Genomic DNA, 19,199 nt, shown 5'->3' on the forward strand with positions numbered 1-19,199 from the left:
TATTAGCATTAAATTTTCTCCTCTTTCTTATTAAAAGTCACTAATTGTTAGCTATTAATTAGCATTAGCTTTGTTTACCTTGGCCCCTCGCAGCTGTGACGTCACCATCCTAATTTTGCCTGTTAATCGTGTTTCGGGGTCCGCAAACCCGTTGTTTCTGTTGCCATGGCGACGGTGGATGCAGAGCGTGTGACGTCATCGCTCAGAATCAAAACAACATGCCCTCCTAGACTGCGGCATCACAAGTGTCCAGTGGACCCCACCCCCACTCCCCACCCAAACCCGCCCACAGCTGTGACTCATGTTCGCCCTGCCCACATCACAAACTACCTAAAAATAGCATCAGTGGAGGGGGGGGCAGTGGGTGGTTTCGGTGTTTTACATACAGCAACAGAGGATGAAGGGGACTAGATGGGGGGAGGAGGGGGATAGCAATCCCGTTGTCATGGTAACAGCATCACTGCAAAAAGAATCACGAGATCAACACTTTTTTATGTTATTTTCAGATTTTTGCCCCTAGTTTTTTTTTTGAATAACTTTTGTCGCCGTGAGACGAAAATATTTTGAAAAACTGAAAGGAAATAATTTTGAAAAACTGACCAAAGTAATATTTGAATGATAATAATAATATTAGAGATTTAGAGAGCGAGAGAAAGAAGAAACATATGAGAAAAACGAAAAAAATAAAAATTTGTAAAAACACACAAAGAAAATATTTTAAAAACTGAAAGGAAATACTTTTGAAAATTTGATCAAAGTATTCTTTTAAAAATTGAAAAAACACTTGAAAAAAAATGAACAAATGTTTTCATAAGAGCAATTAAAAATTAAAAAATCAATTATACATTATTTGTAAACACATTATTTTACAATTTTTTTTTTTTTTTTTCAAAAACTGGATTATTAAAATGAATAATCAGAATAATTTATTTTTAAGAAACTGAAATGACAACTAAAAATAATAACATTCAAAAACAAAACAATAGAATAATTTCGAAATTCTAAAAATATCTTGGGAATTATTATTTTTTTTAAACTTGAGAAATATATTTTGAAAAACTTTTTCCAGAAGGTAAAAATTACTTAATTGAAGAATTATTAACTGAAATGAAATATTTTTGAAAAACCTAAAGGAAATATAAAAAAATAAAGATAAAAATAAACAAAGAAAAAGATCTGGGGAAATACATAAACTGAAAAATAAATATTTGGAAAAAACATGTTTCTTAATTTGGATTATTTTCCAGGATACAAACTGAATTAAAATTATTTTTGAAAAAGAAAACCTAGATTACATTAAAAAATCATTTGGAAAAACTGAAATTAACTGTTTGAAAAACAAAATGAAAACAATTAAAAAGACTTTGAAAATCAGAACGTTTTTAATTTTTATCATTTTGGAAAACAAAACTTTAAACCTAGAAAAAAATATTTGAAAATAAAGAAAAAGAAACAAAGTTTAACACATCAGATGTTTTCTAGGAAATTATATATTAAGAAATGACAGCGATGGAAAATATACATTTTTTGAAAACACCTCAAAAACAAAGAATGATTTTGTAATACAGATTTGTTTTAAAATAATTCTCAAAAAACAAAACAAAACCATGAAAATATTCAACTAAACAGAAAAAACCCAAAATGTATTTAGAATAGAACTGAAATGAATTTAGGTGGGAAATTTTACAGTTCTTTAATATGAGACATTCAATGACATCGCGTAAAAAATGTGAAGCATCCAGCATTAGCATGGAAAACTTTATTGATAGAAGTTTTACACGAGTGAAAGAGCCGTGACATCATCCATATACGGAGGCAGAATGCGAAGCAACTCAAAAAAAAGCAGCATCTCAAGAACTAACTCCAGAAAACAGGCACAAACAGCAAGAAAATAACAAAAATAGTCGTCATAGAAACAGAAAATGTCGGCCATTTTCATTTGCCAACGTCCATAAACACCTTTTTGGATCACGCTTTTTTTTTCCTTTTCTTTTTTGACTTTTTGGTACTCGCTAAAAACATCTTTCAATGAAAGCAACATCTCATGGTCAGATAATACACACTGTCCCTTTAAAATGAGTGCCACCCCCTGGTAAAATGAATAGACGAAGAAAATCAGAGTATGTATCGAGAGGAGAAATCGAAAAAAGTCGGAAAATTTTCACAAGGAAATTTTAACCTACTGTGACACCAAAAACCTTGCAAAAAAGAGCAAATGAAAAAGGATAACTAGCTTACCACAGGAAAATAACGTTGCTAGCAACGAATAAAAGAATTGGAACACTTAATTGTGATTGTCAACGCGACAACGATAAAATGATCGAAACAACGATAATGTAACTCAAGAAATAAGCAAAATTTATTTTTGACTTTCAAATCGTCAAAAGGTGAAAAAACAAAACCCTGCAAAAAAATGGTCATTGTTACAAACATCGGAACTATTTCATCGCACACATTTCTAAAGAACCTGAAACAAAGATGTAACAAAACAGTAATGTCGACGGTCAAAACGTGAATAAAATGAACGCAAAACACACACAAAAATGTAACTTATTGAAGGAAAATTAAAAATAGAAACGTGGTCACTGTGCAGAATTTACGTAGAAGTCAACGTAAAAATAATAATCCGATCACAGCAAACGTAGCTCCATTTTTAATGGTCAAATTCGAGAAAAAAAACATAGGAACGTTGCAAAGCTTTTAAAGCAAAGTATCAGAAAGTATTAATACTTATCGGACAAAAATTAAATATTGCAAACGAAGATTGTTTCCAATTCTTGTACACAAAATATGGGAACACATTTAATTGCAGAAGTTAACATTTTAAAAAAAAAATAATTTTTTTTTAAATCACGTTTTTTTTTCTACCAGTAGGTGCTAAATAATAAATAGTCCCTTTAAGAAAAGCTTGTTTGCTACTTCATTTACCCAGAAGGGGGCGCTCAATGTTAAAGGCACAGTGTGATATTTGACCACTAGATGTCGCTGTATTGTGTAGTGTAACTGAAAAATGATGGTTGATGTATTTTTGCTTATTTTTCTAAAATCAATATTGTTTTTTTTTAGTGATGAGGGTTCTCTTTTTTTAACAAGTATTACAAACTGTCCCTTTAGGGAGAATAATCTTGCATCCCATGATCAAATTGCAATGTCTTGAAGTACAGCCCCCTTTCTTTTTTTATGAATATTCAAACAATAACAAACAATTAAAAAGTCCTGGTACCAATTTTCTTACGGACACGGGTGTAAAAATAAGTGACGATCTAATTTCCTGTGAGTACTCAAACGCACCATTCAAAAACAAAACAACAAAAAATAATCAAAGCTTCTGTCCAGCCAGCGACAGGAAAGTTTCCAAACTTGATCAGTAAACTTTAAGGGTTGTATTTTTTCCCAGTCAAGTGAAGTTTCCATGAGTTAATGAACGGAACGCTGACAAATTGAAAACAGTGGTATAGCAGGCCAGAGTTCAGGTGTGTCAATTATCTCCAGTTCGTGACACTGCTTTGGAAGTGTGACATTTCCAGACTTGGTAGGAATACCTGAACGCAGCGTTGAGCCTTTGGAAAGCGTCAAAAAAAAAATACTCGAGTGATGTAAACAGAGTTCCTGATTCGACTCAAGCACCCGAACGAACAGTTGGATAGACGTCAAGCAGGGATGCCCGGGTGAGTAAAACAAGCATCCAGGAAGCTGTCATCACCCAGATAGGTGAAAAAAAAAACTCAAATTTAAATGATTAGGATATACCTGAAACCATAATCCTGTCTCAAAACCCACATTTGAAAAACGGCAAACTTTCTTAAAACCCTAAATGGTTGTTTGATAAAGCCTCTTTCCCTATCGACTCTTAGTATAACTGAGATCAGAAAACCTAACTTGAAACCCTAATCCTGGTTTCAAACCCCACCTTAATGCACGTAGTCTTATATGACACTACAAATTAGTAGTCTTATTTAAAACCCAAATGAGAATGTTTTTTTGACCAATTTTTACATACTGAGCATTATTTGAAAACCCTTATCCTGTCTTAAACCCAAATCTGTTTTACAAGATGGATTTAGAAGCAAATATAGGCTTGAAACGCTACTTTTAAGTCCTAACCAATTTTTGAAACCCTAATAATTTTTCAACCCCCAATTTATAACCCCCAAAACTTTCTTTAAAAAACCTAAACGGTTGTTTAAGGGTTAGTTTTGAAACCTTAACTCTCACTGTACATCATAACTTTGAAATTATAAACTCTGGATATAAACCTAATTTGAAACTCTAATCCTGTCTTAAAATCCCACTTTAATGGAATAACCGTTATTTGGAACCCCGATCCTGTGTTTAAACCCAATTTAGAACCCTAATCCTGGTTAAAATCCCGACTTGAAGAACTAACCCTTATTTGAAACTTTGTGTCTTAAAACCTAAAATAAAAATCCTAAAATCGCTCAAGACCCATCTTTATAGTACTAACCAATATCTGAAACCCTAATCCTGTCTTAACCCCCAAATTTAAAACCCTAAACTTACTCAAAACCTAAAACTGGTTTGAAACCCTCCCTCAAAGTACTAGCCATTATTTTAAACTCTAATACTAAGACCCAAATTTGTAAGCCTTGATTGACTTGAAACCTTAAATGGAATTTTGTTTTGGTCTGTTTTGAAACCTTAACCCTGACTGTTATGTAACGAGCACCTAAATGCACCATTTATTTTGATAGCTGAACTTGAAGCAGGGATACCCGGGTGAATAAAACAAACGCTCGTGTCTTTTTTTAAAGATAATTCATAACCCGGAAAAAACAAACAAAAAAAAAACAGCAGCGAGCCCTGATTTTGCAAACAAAACAACTGCTAAGGCTAGCAAGATGCTAATAAATATCACAGAATACAATCAAGTGTGCGGCCTGAAAGAAATTATATAAAGGACTTCAAAAATGGCAGCCGGGCGAGAAAATGGCGGGAGATTCCAGATCGCCCTTGACGTCCAAACACTGCGCTAAATAAACAGGCTAAGCTAACTAGAGTGGTCAAAGCTTCACTCAAACACACACACCAAAGTGCTTCAAGTTGGGGCCAGAACGGGAAAAAAAGCTGGTAGAAATATACGTATAAAAAGATTAATTATGTCACTTTATGTACACAGAACAACAGGGACTATGTTTTTTTTTTGTTCAAGTAGAGAAGTAGAGTTGCTAATGCTAAACATTTCATTTGATGGGGGGAAAAGACGCGATCAGACTTCCTTTGCTGGCAAAGTCATCAATCACTTTTCATTCGTCCCGAATGCGCACAATCCGACAAATATTTTATTTTGATGCAAAGGGGGCGGAGTTATGCACTGCACAACGTCCCAAATTTTTCGCAAAGGCGTGCGATTGTCGGCAGCTTGCGAGGTCAAACGCTATCGAATTTACGAGATTGTAAAGTGCAGACGATAAGCAGCGAAAAAAAGAAAAACGAGAGACGTATCGTAATGCGAGACAATGAAAACGGAAAAGTCCGAAAATTTCAAAAAATTCACAAAAGAGATACAAAACTGACATAAAAAGATCAAACTTCAAAATAAGGCAAAGGAATACTAGTTATCATTGGGAGGAGAAAACGACAACATAATAGGTAGCCGTGAAGAAAAACTAGAACTTATATACTTAAATAATAGAAACAAACGGTTAAATTGTCAAGAAAATATTTTTTTTCTTTGCAAAGATGTCGGAAAAAATATCAGAGCTTGTTTGAATAAAAATGTGGCCATTGTTTAAATTTTACGTAATAAACATCATAAGAGTATTTCATCGTAGAAGATGAACAAGAAGTGTCGAATTGCAGAAACCGTGTTTTTGACGGTCAAGTCATCGAGAAAATGAATGCAAAAACTCAGAAAGTATTGTACGAAAATTCAATACGCAAACGTTTACAATAAAAAAAAATGGAAAAAAATGCAAAAACGTTGCAGAACTCACGAAAAATATCGGAACCTATCAAACGAAAACAAAAATAGGAATGTGTTCATTGTTAAACTCTTACGTAATGAACATCGTAACTGCGTTTCTCCGTAGAACTTGAAACGCAAATGTCACAGGTGTTGAATTGATAAAGCTATTTTTGACGGTGGTTTCATCGAGACAATTAACTGAAAAACCCGAAAGTATTGTACAAAAATTCAATGCGAAAATGTGCGTCAATTAAGAAAAAGGGGAAAAAAAAATGCAAAAACGTTGCGAGACTTTGCAAAAAAATATCGGGACTTATCGTATGAAAATACGAATGGAAATGTGGTCATGGTTTACATTTTACGTAAAGAACATAGTAACAATTTCGTGGCAATAGTTGAAAAATAAATTGACCTAAAGATGTTTTGAATTTTTGACACTCAAATCGTTGAGAAAATTAAAGCCCCAGTGTGTAATATTTGACCACTAGATGGTACTGTTGCCTAATGCGGATGAAAACCAGTGCCTCAGAGCAGCCAAACATGGTGGCGACTTCTACAAAAGTCAATTCCATTGAAGTTGGGAAAAAGTTTAAAATGTCAGTAAAATTAGAATAGAATGACTTGCAAACCTTTTCTAACCCATATTTAAATGAATACACCACAAAGACAAGATTATCCATGTTCAAACTCATAAACTTTATTTCCATAAGCAAATAATGATAAACTTAGAATTTTATAATTGCAACAAGTGCCAAAGTAGTTGGGAAAGGGGCTTCTTCACCATTGTGTTACATCACCTTTCCTTTTAATAACACTCAATAAACGTTTAGGAAGTGAGGAGACTAGTTGTTGAATCGTTGATAGTGGAATCCTTTCCCATTCTTGCTTTATGTACAGCTTCAGCTGTTCAACAGTCCGGGGTCTCCTTTGTCTTATTCTGCGCTTTATAATGCGCCACACATTTTCAATGGGAGACAGGTCAGGACTGCAGGCAGGCCAGTCAAGCACCCGCACCCTCTTACTACGAAGCCACGCTGTCGTGAGACGTGCAGTGTGTGGCTTGGCATTATCCTGCTGGAAGAAGCAAGGGCGCCCATGGTAAAGATTCTGTTTGGATGGCAACATACTTTGTTCCAAAACCTGAATGTACTTTTCTGCATTAATGGTGCCTTCACAGATGTGCAGGTTACCCATTCCTTGGCCACTCATGCACCCCCATACCATCACAGATGCTGGCTTTTGCACTTTGCGTGCATAACAGTCTGGGTGGTTCTGTTCTTCTTTGGACCGGAGGACACGACGTCCACAATTTCCAAACACAATTTGGAAAACTGACTCATCAGACCACAGAACACTTTTCCACTTTGTATCAGTCCATTTTAGATGGGCTCGGGCCCAGAGAACCCTGCGGCGTTTCTGGATGTTGTTGATGAATGGCTTACGCTTTGCAACATAAAGTTTTAACCCACACTTACGGATATAGCGTCGAACTGTATTGACTGACAGTGGTTTTCCAAAGTGTTCCTGAGCCCATGTGGTGATGTCCTTTACACATTGATGTCGGTTCTTAATGCAGTACCGCTTGAGGGCTCGGAGGTCACGGGCATTCAATAATGGTTTACGGCCATGCCGTTTACGCACAGTGATTTCTCCAGATTCCCTGAACCTTTTCACAATATTATGGACTGTAGATGATGATATCCCTAAATTCCTTGCAATTGTACTTTGAGGAATGTTGTTTTTAAACTGTTCAACAATTTGCTCACGCAGTTGTTCACAAAGAGGTGAACCTCGCCCCATCCTTGCATGTGAATGACTTAGCTTGTTCGGGTCTCCCTTTTTTATACCCAGTAACAACTCTCACCTGTTGCTAATTCATCTGTTCACCTGCAAATAGTTGGTTGATTTCCATTCATCCACTTTCTGAGTAGTTATTGACACCTGTCCCAACTATTTTGGCACGTGTTGCTGTCATCAAATTACAGAGTTGATGATTTTCTCCCAAAACAATAAAGTTTATGAGTGAAGACAATAAATATGTTGTCTTTGCTGTGCATTCATTTAAATATGGGTTGAAAAGAATTTGCAATTTACTTGGATCAATTTTTATTTGCAATTAACACACTTTCCCAACTTCATTGGAATTGAGTTTTGTATGTATGGATTCCACTATGTGAAATACAAATTTTTCGACCTATGATTATCATTTAAAAAAAAACATTGGTATGATAGTTAATGTATTTTGGACTAGTATTCAAATCAATGTTTTTTTTTTTTACTGTAATTTTTTCTTTCTACCACCAGGAGGCACCAAATATTACACACTGTCCCTTTTACACATTAACAGCACCAAACTCGCACACATCGAAACTTATGGTTCATTAGTATAATATGGAAACGTAGTCATTGATCATAATAAGGAAAAGCAAAAAAATTTAAAAAAACTCGCATGGCTCACTCGAATCTTATTTTACGAAAATGCATAAAAGGTAGTTATTGTTTACAGTTCAAGTAAATAAAAGAATATCGGAACAGTCTTTTAATCGTAGAAGTTGACGTGAAAGAGATTTATCAGATTATGATAATAAAAAAAAATATGTCAAACCTCTGAAAACAAGTGTCAAGTTAGGAATTAAAACAAGCCAAACTATTTTTCAAATGTCAAATCGTTAAAAAAAAAAGTATTGAAACGTAGAAATAATTTACGATGAATTTAAGTGAGAAAACGACAACAAATAAAATGACTAGCATGTAACAAACCAAACCAAAATTGTCATTAAAATCCGATAAACGCAACAGTTAACAAAAAAATAACGTAATGCTTAAAACGAGAATATGATCAAAATGCTGCGATTGCAAACAAAAGAAAACTCAAATTTATACTAACGTGTAAAAAACAAAATTGTCCTACTTAAAATCCGATAAACGCAACAGATTAGCTAAAAAATGATCGCAACGTTTAAAAGAGAAAATGTAAAATATCGTCGCGGTTTGACCTCCAAGCTAACGCACAAGCCTCCGCAAAGTGCAATGACGGCTAGTTATATATATATATATATATATATATTTATATGTATAAATGTATATGCATAATATCTACACACTAAATAGAACTGCAATGTTTATCAAATGGGACCAGCCACTCTCATGAACCAATCACTATCGACTACTTTTTTTGTATATAACTTTGCGTTTAAATATTCATTTCTTCGTAGTTTTATATATGTATCGTTGATAAATACTGCTTTGACTGTTTTTCGTAAAATGGACAAAAACGGCTAAAGAAAGAAAAACGGGGTTAAACTCTGATGTTAGCGCACTAGCTTGCAAACATGCTAACTCAGTAACTTGCTAGCAGGTCGCCTCGCTAAATGGCTAGCTTGGTAAAGTGTAACACAATCAGGAACTTGGGAAAGGTTAAAAAAATAACCTAATATGGATTAAAGCTCCAAATAAAATCAGCCGTTTGCAAGCTAGCTCCCAAACATGCTAGCGCCCAAACATGCTAGCACGTCACCTTGCTGAACAACTAGCTTTGCATGATTTAACATGGTTAATAATTTCCCAAATTTCAGGGCACGAAAAGGGGATTAAACTCACAAATAAATCTGACTTTAGCACACTAGCTTGTAATCATGCCAGCTCAGTAACTTGCTAGCAGATCTCTTCGCTAAACGGCTAGCTTGGCATAATGTAACAATCAGGAACTTGGGAAAGATTAAAAAAAAATTGGATTAAAGCTCCAAATAAAAACTTCTGTTTGCACGGCAGCTCCCAAACATAGCTCAGTAACATAATAGCTCAGTAACATGCTAGCGCGCCGCCTTGGTAAACAGCTAGTTTGGCATGATGTGACATGATTAGTGGTTTCTTTCCCAAGTTTAAAAGACAAAAACGGGGTTAGAGTCAAAAATTAAAACCAGACATTCACACGCTAGCTCTAAAACACGTTAGGTCAAAAATTGCTAGCAGACTTTCTTGCTAAATGGTTAGCTGGACATGATGTAACATGATTAGAAATATAGGAAAAAAGATTAAAGAAACAAAAACATGGTTAATGTCACAAATGAAATAAGATATTAGCGGTCAAGCTTGCAAAAGTGCTACCTCAGTAGCATGCTAAAACGTCGCCTTACTAAATGGCTACGTTAGCATAGTGTAACACGATCAAAAGCTTAGTAACAAGAAAACCAAAACAAAAATTGGGGTCAAAGTCACAAATGAAATCTGAAGTTAGTGGGCTAGCTTGCAAACATGCTAGCACAGTAACATGCTAACACGCTGCCTCGCTAAACGGCTAGTTGGCATAAATGATGATCAGAAACCTGGGAAAGAAACCAATAAAATAAACTAAACGAAAATGAAGTTCAGGTTACAAATGAAAACACATGTTAGCGTGCTAGCTTGGATACATGCTAACTCAGTAAATTGCTAGCACGCTGCCTTAATAAACAGGTAGTTTGACGTAAAGCAAGCTCCTGTGTTGCTGCTACATTTTTTCAAATAGAAGAAAACCACTTCGCTAGAAACGCAAAATCACGAGGAGATGCTAACAATGTAGTGCTAAGGTAAAAAAGTGGTCCATCATGAACAGATTGTGTGTGGGGGAGAGGGTCTTTGTGTGGAGGTCGCAGTCCAAAAGCGCTAGCGTCACTCCCATCCATTGTCTTTGATCATGTGAGCCAGCTCGATGATAAATTTTCCCTCTTTGTATTTTTGACTGCTCTCAAAGGCGTGCTCCTGAAAGACACGAGCGCTAATGTTAGCTTAGCTGCGCCAGTTCGCTATTTATAAACACATCGAAGTTGATGCTAGTTTAGCAGTTGCAGTGAAATTTTTTTTGAATACGATTAACTTTGGCTAAGCATGCTAGCGAGTTTCGTTAACAGATGTTTCAATCAGTAAAAACAGTGGCTAAACAGGCAAGCAAAAATTACAGGTTTTTCAAGAAATTTGAAGAAACAGGGAGCCAGACGAATAAGTTTCCTTGTTTAAAGAATTGAAAAAAAAGACATTTTTGTTTTTACAACTCATGCATAAAAATTAGTTTACCATGCGGGTTCACTTTTCATGTTATAGATTTTAAAAAAACATGGAAGTTAGCATTAGCTTGGCAGCTACAGCAGATTTTTAGAAGTGAAAAACACACACACTAACATTAGCTAACCACGCTTCAAAAGATTTGAAAAAATGTTAACCAGCCAGACTAGCAAATTGTTTTTGAAGGACTTTGTGGGGGAAAAAAACATTTTCAAGTTAACCAAAAAAGGGTAGTAAATGTTCTTGTTTTTCAAGAAACAATGATGTTAACGTTAGCTGAAACAGATTTGCATGTTTGTTAACCGAATTTGAAAAAAAGAAATATTTCAAGTTGGCTAAGATAAAAGAATGAAAAAAATAACAACGAATGCTAGCATTAACTAAACCCCACTACTATTTTTTTCAGAATAAAAAAAAAATAAGAATAATAAGAGACGCTAATGTTAGCTAAACCAGACAAGAATTTTTGTTATGTTTTAACGAGCTTTGTCCTTTTTAAATAATTTGAATTTCTCTAAATTAAAATAACGAAATGCTAACATTGGCTTAACCAGACTATCGAGTTTTTTAAAAATGAATTTGAACACATTTTTTGAGATTTAAAATAGTTAAAAAATGTGGATGCAAATGTTAGCTAGCTTAACCAGACCAGCAAGTGTTTATTGTTAAATCAAAAATATAGCTTAGCCGCATTAGAGAGCCCTTTCCTTTATTTAAAAAAAATACAAGATTGAATTCCTCGGATTTAAGTTAAAAAAACAGGAATGCTTCCAATGCAAGCTAGCAGTTTCTATTTTTAACATAAAATGAAAAACATGTATGTTAACGGTAGTAGCTTAGCAAAATTAGCTAATTTTTTCCCATTCATTTTTGTTTAAAAAATTAAAAAAGTCTTAGAACCAGAACACCCCCCTCCAAATAAAAATAACATTCTAAAAGCATTATCTGAAGCAAGTATCATCCCACCGAAGAATTGAACTCACATATTTCCATCCCAGCGTTGTTTTGCAGTTTTCACAGTAAATGTCGGCGACGGCGTGAAGACCCGTAAGGAGAACCCGCTCCTCGGCTGGACCGCAACCTACGTTCACGCTGCAAACAACGACAACGTCAGTCAAAAATAAAATCCAAGTAGGGTTTTCAATTAAGGCGCCGACTACTTACACAGAGTTGAAGAGATACGCTCGTCCTTGGCTGCCCTGAAACGACTGAAAGAGGAAAAGATCTTGGCGTTAAAACCCAAACCAGGACCCAAAACCTTAATACGGAAGCCTATCTTTGTTTTTAAACTTTGAGACTATAAACCTGGCTCAAAACCAAATTTAAAACCCCACTCCTGGTTTGAAATCCAACCAAAATACTTTCATCTAGACCAGCGTTTCAAACCCCAATTTTAAGACCAAATCTTGTGTTAAATTTAGGACTTAAACTTTAAATAATTTCAAACCTATGAAGCTGTCTAGTGTAAACCCCAATTATAAGACTTAAGTACATATTGTAACTTTGAAAACGCTAACCCTAGTTTTAAACTTCACTTTTAAGAACAACCCCTATTTGTAACAACTAACCCATATTTAAACCCTGCCTTTAGATGTTTAAGAGTTATTTGAAACCCTAACCCTGTCTCAAAACACCATTTTTTTAAACTCTAAACTTTTTGGAATACCTAAATGGCGATTTGACTGGTCTGCTCTGATACCGTAAGCCCAACTCTATGTTGTAACTTGGAAATCAGGAAGCCTGGATATAAAACAATTTGAAACCCTAATCCACGTTCAAAATGTTACTTTGATTGACAAACCCATCATTTGAAACCCCAATCCTGTCATAAAACCCAAATGTAAAATTATTTACCCTTTTGAAACCCCCATCTGGTCTAAAATCCCACTATTAAAAATTAACCATCATTTAAAAACCCTATTCCTGTCTTAAAACTCAAATTTTGATATCCAATCATGTCTTGAAAAACACATTTAAACACTTGAATTGTGTGTAAAAAAAACATACTTTACAGTAATATACATTATTTTAAACCCTACTCTTGTCCCAAATAGCAAATTCGAAACCCCAATCTTGTCTTGAAACCCAGATTTAAAGGCCTAAATTGTCTTGAGCCCCTAAATTTGCTTTAAACCTCTTAAGTATTTAACCATTTTTGAAACACTATGCCAGTCTCAAAACCCCAAATTTAAACAGCAATATTCTTTTAAAACCCAAATTTCAAAGCTAAATTGGCTTGAATCCCTGAAACTGTAAACTACTTTGGAAAACATTATTTGAAACCACAAATTTTTTTTAATCCAAATTTTTAACCCCAATCTCGTTTATAAACCCAGATTTAAATGCCTAGATTGTCTTGAAACCCTACATAAAAGTACTAACCATTATTTGAAACCCTAATCAAGTGTTGAAACTCAAATTCGAAACCCAGATCCTGTATTCAAAGCCACATTTAAAAGCCCAAATTCGTTTGAAAACCTACTTACAGACTTGAGTTAAATACTTTGATTTAAAACGCTAAACCAGTTTCAATTAGAAACCCCTAAACTGTTTTGAAATACTTTTGATAAAAAAAAATACCCTGTTAAAACTCTTTGAAATATACCCATTGGTCTTTTGTTGAAACCCTAATTTGTGACCATAAAATCTGATCGGGAAACCCGATTATCTGTTTGGAACTATAAAGAACAGTTCAAACCCTGATTCAGAACTGAAACCCTTCACATTAATTACTCCATAAGTCCAACACCAAAACTAGTTATTAAACTAAGGCCGGCTTGATGCCCTACCCCACCTTTGAGATGAGCTCGTCGTGGTTGGCCAAGTGCGCCCTGCAGTGGATGCAGCTGTATGTGCGGTGGCAGCTGGGCAGGTAAGCTTGGAAGGTTTTGGACTTGGTCATCTTGAGCATGTCCGAGGACTCCTGGTCCGGTTCTGGTCGGGTAGGGTTGCAACTGCGCTGGACTTGCTGGCAGAAGAGACAGCGCAGGATGCAAGCCAGGGCCGTCGTGGTGCCGGTGGGCGGGGCCGCGTGGCAGCTCCACGCCCACGCCGCCTCGGGATTTTGAGCCTGACCGGGGGCGGAGCCAAGGAGTAAACGTCAAAACCCTATCGCGTACCAGTCGGGTTTTCGGCCTCTTTAACCATCGCTTCTCCCTCTTTGCGATTGGACTGATTTAGTTCTTTTCATATTTAAATCGTGTGCTCTTGATCGGTCCAAGAATCCAAAATCTTAAAGTTTTAGAACCTTATTAAAGTACACCTAAGGATACAGTGGCCCACCTTATGCCGTCTTCACTATGGGTGTTGAATATGATGTTTTTGAACCCTCTTTACCTAATTTTCCCTACTATAAAACACCAACCACAAATTATATTTTACCTGCCCAAAAACTTAAATTCCAACTTAGTTTCATCTCGAAGACCTCTGTATACTATTGATAGACGATGAATATGCAGACACTTCCCACAATGTCTATTTGTCTTCGGTTCAGAATCTCCTTTGCTTTAAGACTTAACGAGCCGACGATAGAATATTGTATTATATTAACTGTGGGTTTGGAGTGGTGATAAAGGGAGAAGCAAAAAATTGATGACCACGAAAACAAAGCTTAAAATCGGTTTTCATTGTAACCCGCTGTCTTTCCCAAACTCTGCATCCACCCACTAACTCCATTGTACTAGCTCAAGTGACAACAAAAGTTAATTCTCATATTTCTTCTAAATAACATTATACATTAATATACATGTAGTCATAAAAATGTATAATACATGCAAGTAATACTTACTATATACCATTTTGTTACCAATGTTTAAAATGTGTACACAATTTGAATGTTTTACCAGGGGTAGCATGGTAGCTAAAAACTATAGCTTTATATCTCTTGCGATACAGCAATCTCGCTTGGTGATCGAGCCTCAGAACAGTTCAATGCCATATCCCCGCGTCTACTGTACTACCTTTTGGACCGCAGGGACTTAAAAAATGTATATCGGGTGATGCTAAAGGAAGAAGCAATAACATGATAACCACATATTGCATTAAATGTTTGTGTTTTCTCTTTCAAGGCAATTCATTGAAATAACTCATAGTCGAAATGTACACAAAAAATGTATGACCCAACAATGAAAATACATCCGCCCACGAAGTCTTTAGGGTATGTAAGCCAAACGGTGCCAAAACACGAAATAAATTATAAATTAAACAATAGTTTCTATATTAAAAAGGTATAAAGATTTTAAAGAATAGTATGAAGATTTTTTTTTATAATAAAGACATCCTACTTAAAAACATTATTTAAAAGAAAAAAACTTTTATATAAAGTGTTTTTGACCCTCTTGGGCTTCCATATTAAAGACCTGCTGTCAATCAGTTTGAGGAGGCGGGACCATGAGGTCTTTGACTACTGGCGTTAGCCTGTTTACAAAAGGAGCTGCCTCTTCCCTTAACTATAGAAATAGGTTAATAAAATATGAATAAATAAATTAATATACAAAAATATCACACAAATAGCAGTTGAATACAATTCTTTACAAAAAGGTCGCTTTGATTTACTGCGTTTTCCCCCTACTATTGGTCTTGCATATCAAGGAACCTGCTGCCAATCAAGTAAAAAGAGGCGGGACTATGACGTCATTTGAGTACAAAAGGAACTTCAGTCATTTATTTATTTTATGTATTTACTTCACAAAAAATATTTTATGAAGTAAAAAAGCAATCCTTTTTTGTAGATTAAGGTTTGAATTCATTGTAAGAAAAAAATATGGCATCCATGTTTTTTTAAGCGAGAGGAGAAAGGAAAGGAAACCATCACTACTTCCATTTCTTTAAAAAAATAAGTTACATTATAGTTCATAAGACACACAAACGTTTACAAATAACTTAAGAGCAAACAAAAAAATAGAACTCAGACCATTAAAACAATGCTTAACTGGAAGTAAACAAATGTCGCACACAGCAAAAGCCGTCAATGACGATTTGCGACCGTGTGCGCATGTGCGCCAGACGGCTCATCTCTTCATGTAATTAGCCCACTTTAATTAAGCCTCGCGCGCTCCCGATTGGTGTCTGTGCTTACAAAAAGCCCTTGCTCACGCGCATGCGCTCTCTCCACGACTACTTGATAATAAACTTGTCGCTTTGGTGTCTTAAAAGCTGCCAAACATTTCCGCTTTTTATTCGCCATGCGACACCATACGACATTTGTGTCATTTCTTTTAGAACAAAAACGTTACTTCAGCGTTTATAAACAGTTCTTCGCCACAATAGCATTTGAGGCACTTAAAGAGCACACGAAACACGTCTCGTTGTGTTCGTGTAAAAACGAAAAAAAAATGTATAATGTTTAAAAGAGATGTTCTTCTTGCAACAACAACAAAACCACTACAAAACTAATCTTTTAGGTGTTCAATGAAAAAAATAGAAAATAAATGGAGAAACGGGGAATAAGCTATAAAGACAAAGCATTAGAATGTTTTTCCCAGCACGCTTCGAGCCAGTGAAGCAACCGCGACCTCGTGACACCTTTTATGGTTAAAACAAATTAAATTCCAGATAAAACTGTAGTAAAAATAAAAACACAGTCAATCGGAATATTAATCCACGGGTAATAAAATAAAAATAGGAATTAAGTAGCTGGAAAGCCACAAAGCGAGTGAAATGGCTTTTTTCCCCGAGATAAAAATATTCATTTTGATCGGATCTCAATAGAAACACATTTAACACCAATGTGGTAGTACTACACATGCATTTTTAACCAAAGTAGAACGCGCTTCACGGGTAATGAACTACAAAGAGGGATTTAGGATTGTAAAAGCCAAAAAGCGGCCAAAATCGCATTTTTTTCTGCAACTCTTATACCACTCTATGGTTAAGTCAAATTACATTGCAAGTAAAACAAATAGATTTTTGTTACACTTTAATCACTCTCGCAAGTAATTACCTAAAACCAAAGAACTACGCTGCTGAAAAAATGCCACCTGTGTTACTTTTTTCCGAGGTACTTTGAACGCCACTACACAAACCACGTTTAACGTCGAGTTTATAAAAGTTTTTTTTCGTTGTTACTTGCTGGCACTGAACTCCAGTGAGAACACAACCATTACAATTAAATCTGTATTCATGTAGACGTTTGTCTAAAAACCAAACGTATTTCAACGCTACAACCACCGCTGATTTTTTTTCTTTTGTCTGGAGGCACAGGTGAGGGAAAAAAAGAGGAAGTGACTAGTACAAGTGACAACAAAGGAACTCTCTCGCGAAGGAGCGCAAACAATAACCCGTTTCCTTTCAGACGCCGAAAAAACACTTTCACGCGGGGGAAATCGCTTTTTTTTCGAACAAATACTGCAATTTTTTCTGCCAACTCAGCTCCGAGCAACAACGTGGTCGTTTTTCCCCAGTTGTTTACCAACCCGTGAACTCACCGCGACAGCAAACATGGATATTTTTTTTACTCATTGCACGAAAAAATATTCAAAATCATATTTTAAAGTATTGTCACGCACCTAAATGTTTGCAAAGGCAGGTCGACAAGCAGTCGAGCACGGAAAAGCGCAGCCACGAAGACAAGAGCCTTGTTGTCGTCACGATGTCCTCGTAAAAGTCATCATTTTCCATTTAAATCCATTTGGGGAAAGTGTGTTGCGTTCACGGGGTGACGTCAAGAAAAGGACGAGTGGATTTTTGGAGTCCCCCACGCGAGCTTTTGTTGTCTTTTGTTGTGCGCGTTTCGTGGTGGCCTGCCTGTTTTGGCACCAAAACGTCACCCACGCGGGAGGGCGCTAAGAAACTGATTGACGGACAGTTTGGCCAATCAACAACGGCGTTGGGTTCACGTAAATCAGGAAGTGTAGGAAACGATGCATCGGGATGTTTACAGTCTCCTGTTATTCGGCTAGCCGTTTTGTTTAAAGCAGTGGTGTCAAACTCATTTTTAAATAGGGCCACACAAGCCGTCCTGAAAATGGCTAGTATAATTTAGAAATGTAACTAACTGTCTTTGGTATGTAAAATAAAAAAAATAATGTAACTACTTTCTCGTGTAAGGCAGGGGTCCGGGTGAGGTTGGTCCAAATCTGTTTTTCCACAACAACATAAAAGTCAGATAAAACATTCAACTCTTCCCAAATATCTACCTTTTCTACACAAAACAAAATTTTATATATATGTCTATATCAGTAGTAATTTAATCGATAATTCGTATGGGCTGCACTTAAAGGAACAGTGTGTATTATTTGGTGCCTCCTTGGGGTAAAAAAAAACTTCAAATCAAGTGTGCACTTCGAAGTGCAGCGCCAAAATAAACACTTTGGCGCCGAAGAGCGCATTTTGGTGAAATGAAACTTAATGAAATGGCAACGATAAGAAAATCTTGTTCTGCAGATTATAAGATGCAAATAGTGAAATATTTGGCCGAAAAGCAGAACGTTGTTAAAGCTTGTAAGATATTGGGTAGAATGTTATGATTTGATGTGGAGCGTGTGGGGGAGCAAGGAACTGCAGCTAAGGTCGCTTAAAAACAAGGACGGTATTTATTACCAAAATCAGGACCAAAGTACCAAATAAACAAGCGGTCACAAAGTAGTTACCAACATTTCCAAACAAGAAGGTAGAAACAAAACAAGAGACAAAACAAACCTGACATGGAAGTGAAAAATGACACAAGGAGAATGACGGAAGACAGAGATTTCTGAATAAAAATGTCATTTTAAAGGGTTCAGGGTTAAAGGGCACTGGTGGGTGAAAATTGGACACACCTGTGCCCAGTTCAAAACACCAGTAGGGGCCCTCTTGAGGTGGGAGGTATGCTCAACTCTAACAGAAAAAGGGAAATGACGTCTGATGTAAGGGACGTAGAGGTGGAAAGAGGAAGCGGCGCATCTTCTACAGTGAGGATGAAAATGTCTTTGGATTGAGTAATTTGGAGTTCTTTATGATAGAGTTATCTGAATAATATAAATTCGGTGCCGAAGTCCACATTTAACGTTACTTGAGAAAAATATTACTCAGGTAGAAGTAAAAAGGAGTCATCTAAAAATGTTCTTGAGTAAATGTAAGTGCATGCTGAACAGGTCAGCCACGAAGCAAAAAGGGTAAAATGTTGCTATCAAGCTATCTTGATAGCTTGCAAAATAGCTAAAAAGGTAGAACGATAACTAGCTAAAAACATAGCACATTGTTTGCTCAATAAAAAAATAACAAAATGTGTTTGGTACACGAATTGATTCTCATT

At 35.9% G+C, this 19,199-nt stretch overlaps 1 protein-coding gene across 1 annotated transcript; it reads right to left on the reverse strand.

Moving 5' to 3' along the window:
- Positions 1–8,083: 8,083 nt before the first annotated feature.
- Positions 8,084–17,845, reverse strand: ypel1 (yippee-like 1). Its single transcript, XM_088335747.1, has 5 exons — positions 17,473–17,845; positions 13,761–14,036; positions 12,131–12,174; positions 11,950–12,058; positions 8,084–10,666 (listed from the first exon to the last, which is right to left on the reverse strand). Exons 2-5 carry the CDS (start codon positions 13,875–13,877, stop codon positions 10,577–10,579), a joined length of 360 nt encoding a protein of 119 aa, XP_088191873.1. The 5' UTR covers positions 13,878–14,036; positions 17,473–17,845; the 3' UTR covers positions 8,084–10,576.
- Positions 17,846–19,199: the final 1,354 nt, after the last annotated feature.

The sequence above is a fragment of the Urocampus carinirostris genome, chromosome 5 (genome assembly GCF_059441175.1).
Source record: "Urocampus carinirostris isolate Australia breed hairy pipefish chromosome 5, RoL_Ucar_1.0, whole genome shotgun sequence".
Taxonomy (NCBI): domain Eukaryota; kingdom Metazoa; phylum Chordata; class Actinopteri; order Syngnathiformes; family Syngnathidae; genus Urocampus; species Urocampus carinirostris.

What these genes read in the sequence shown, in the direction of transcription:
- ypel1 (XM_088335747.1), bottom strand. Translation starts at nt 13,877, where the DNA reads ATGCTCAAGATGACCAAGTCCAAAACCTTCCAAGCTTACCTGCCCAGC. An exon ending in ACGACGAGCTCATCTCAAAG is followed by an intron (nt 12,175 to 13,760) that starts GTGGGGTAGGGC and finishes TTCCTCTTTCAG; the next exon opens with TCGTTTCAGGGCAGCCAAGG. An exon ending in CAACGCTGGGATGGAAATAT is followed by an intron (nt 10,667 to 11,949) that starts GTGAGTTCAATT and finishes CGTGTCTTTCAG; the next exon opens with GAGCACGCCTTTGAGAGCAG.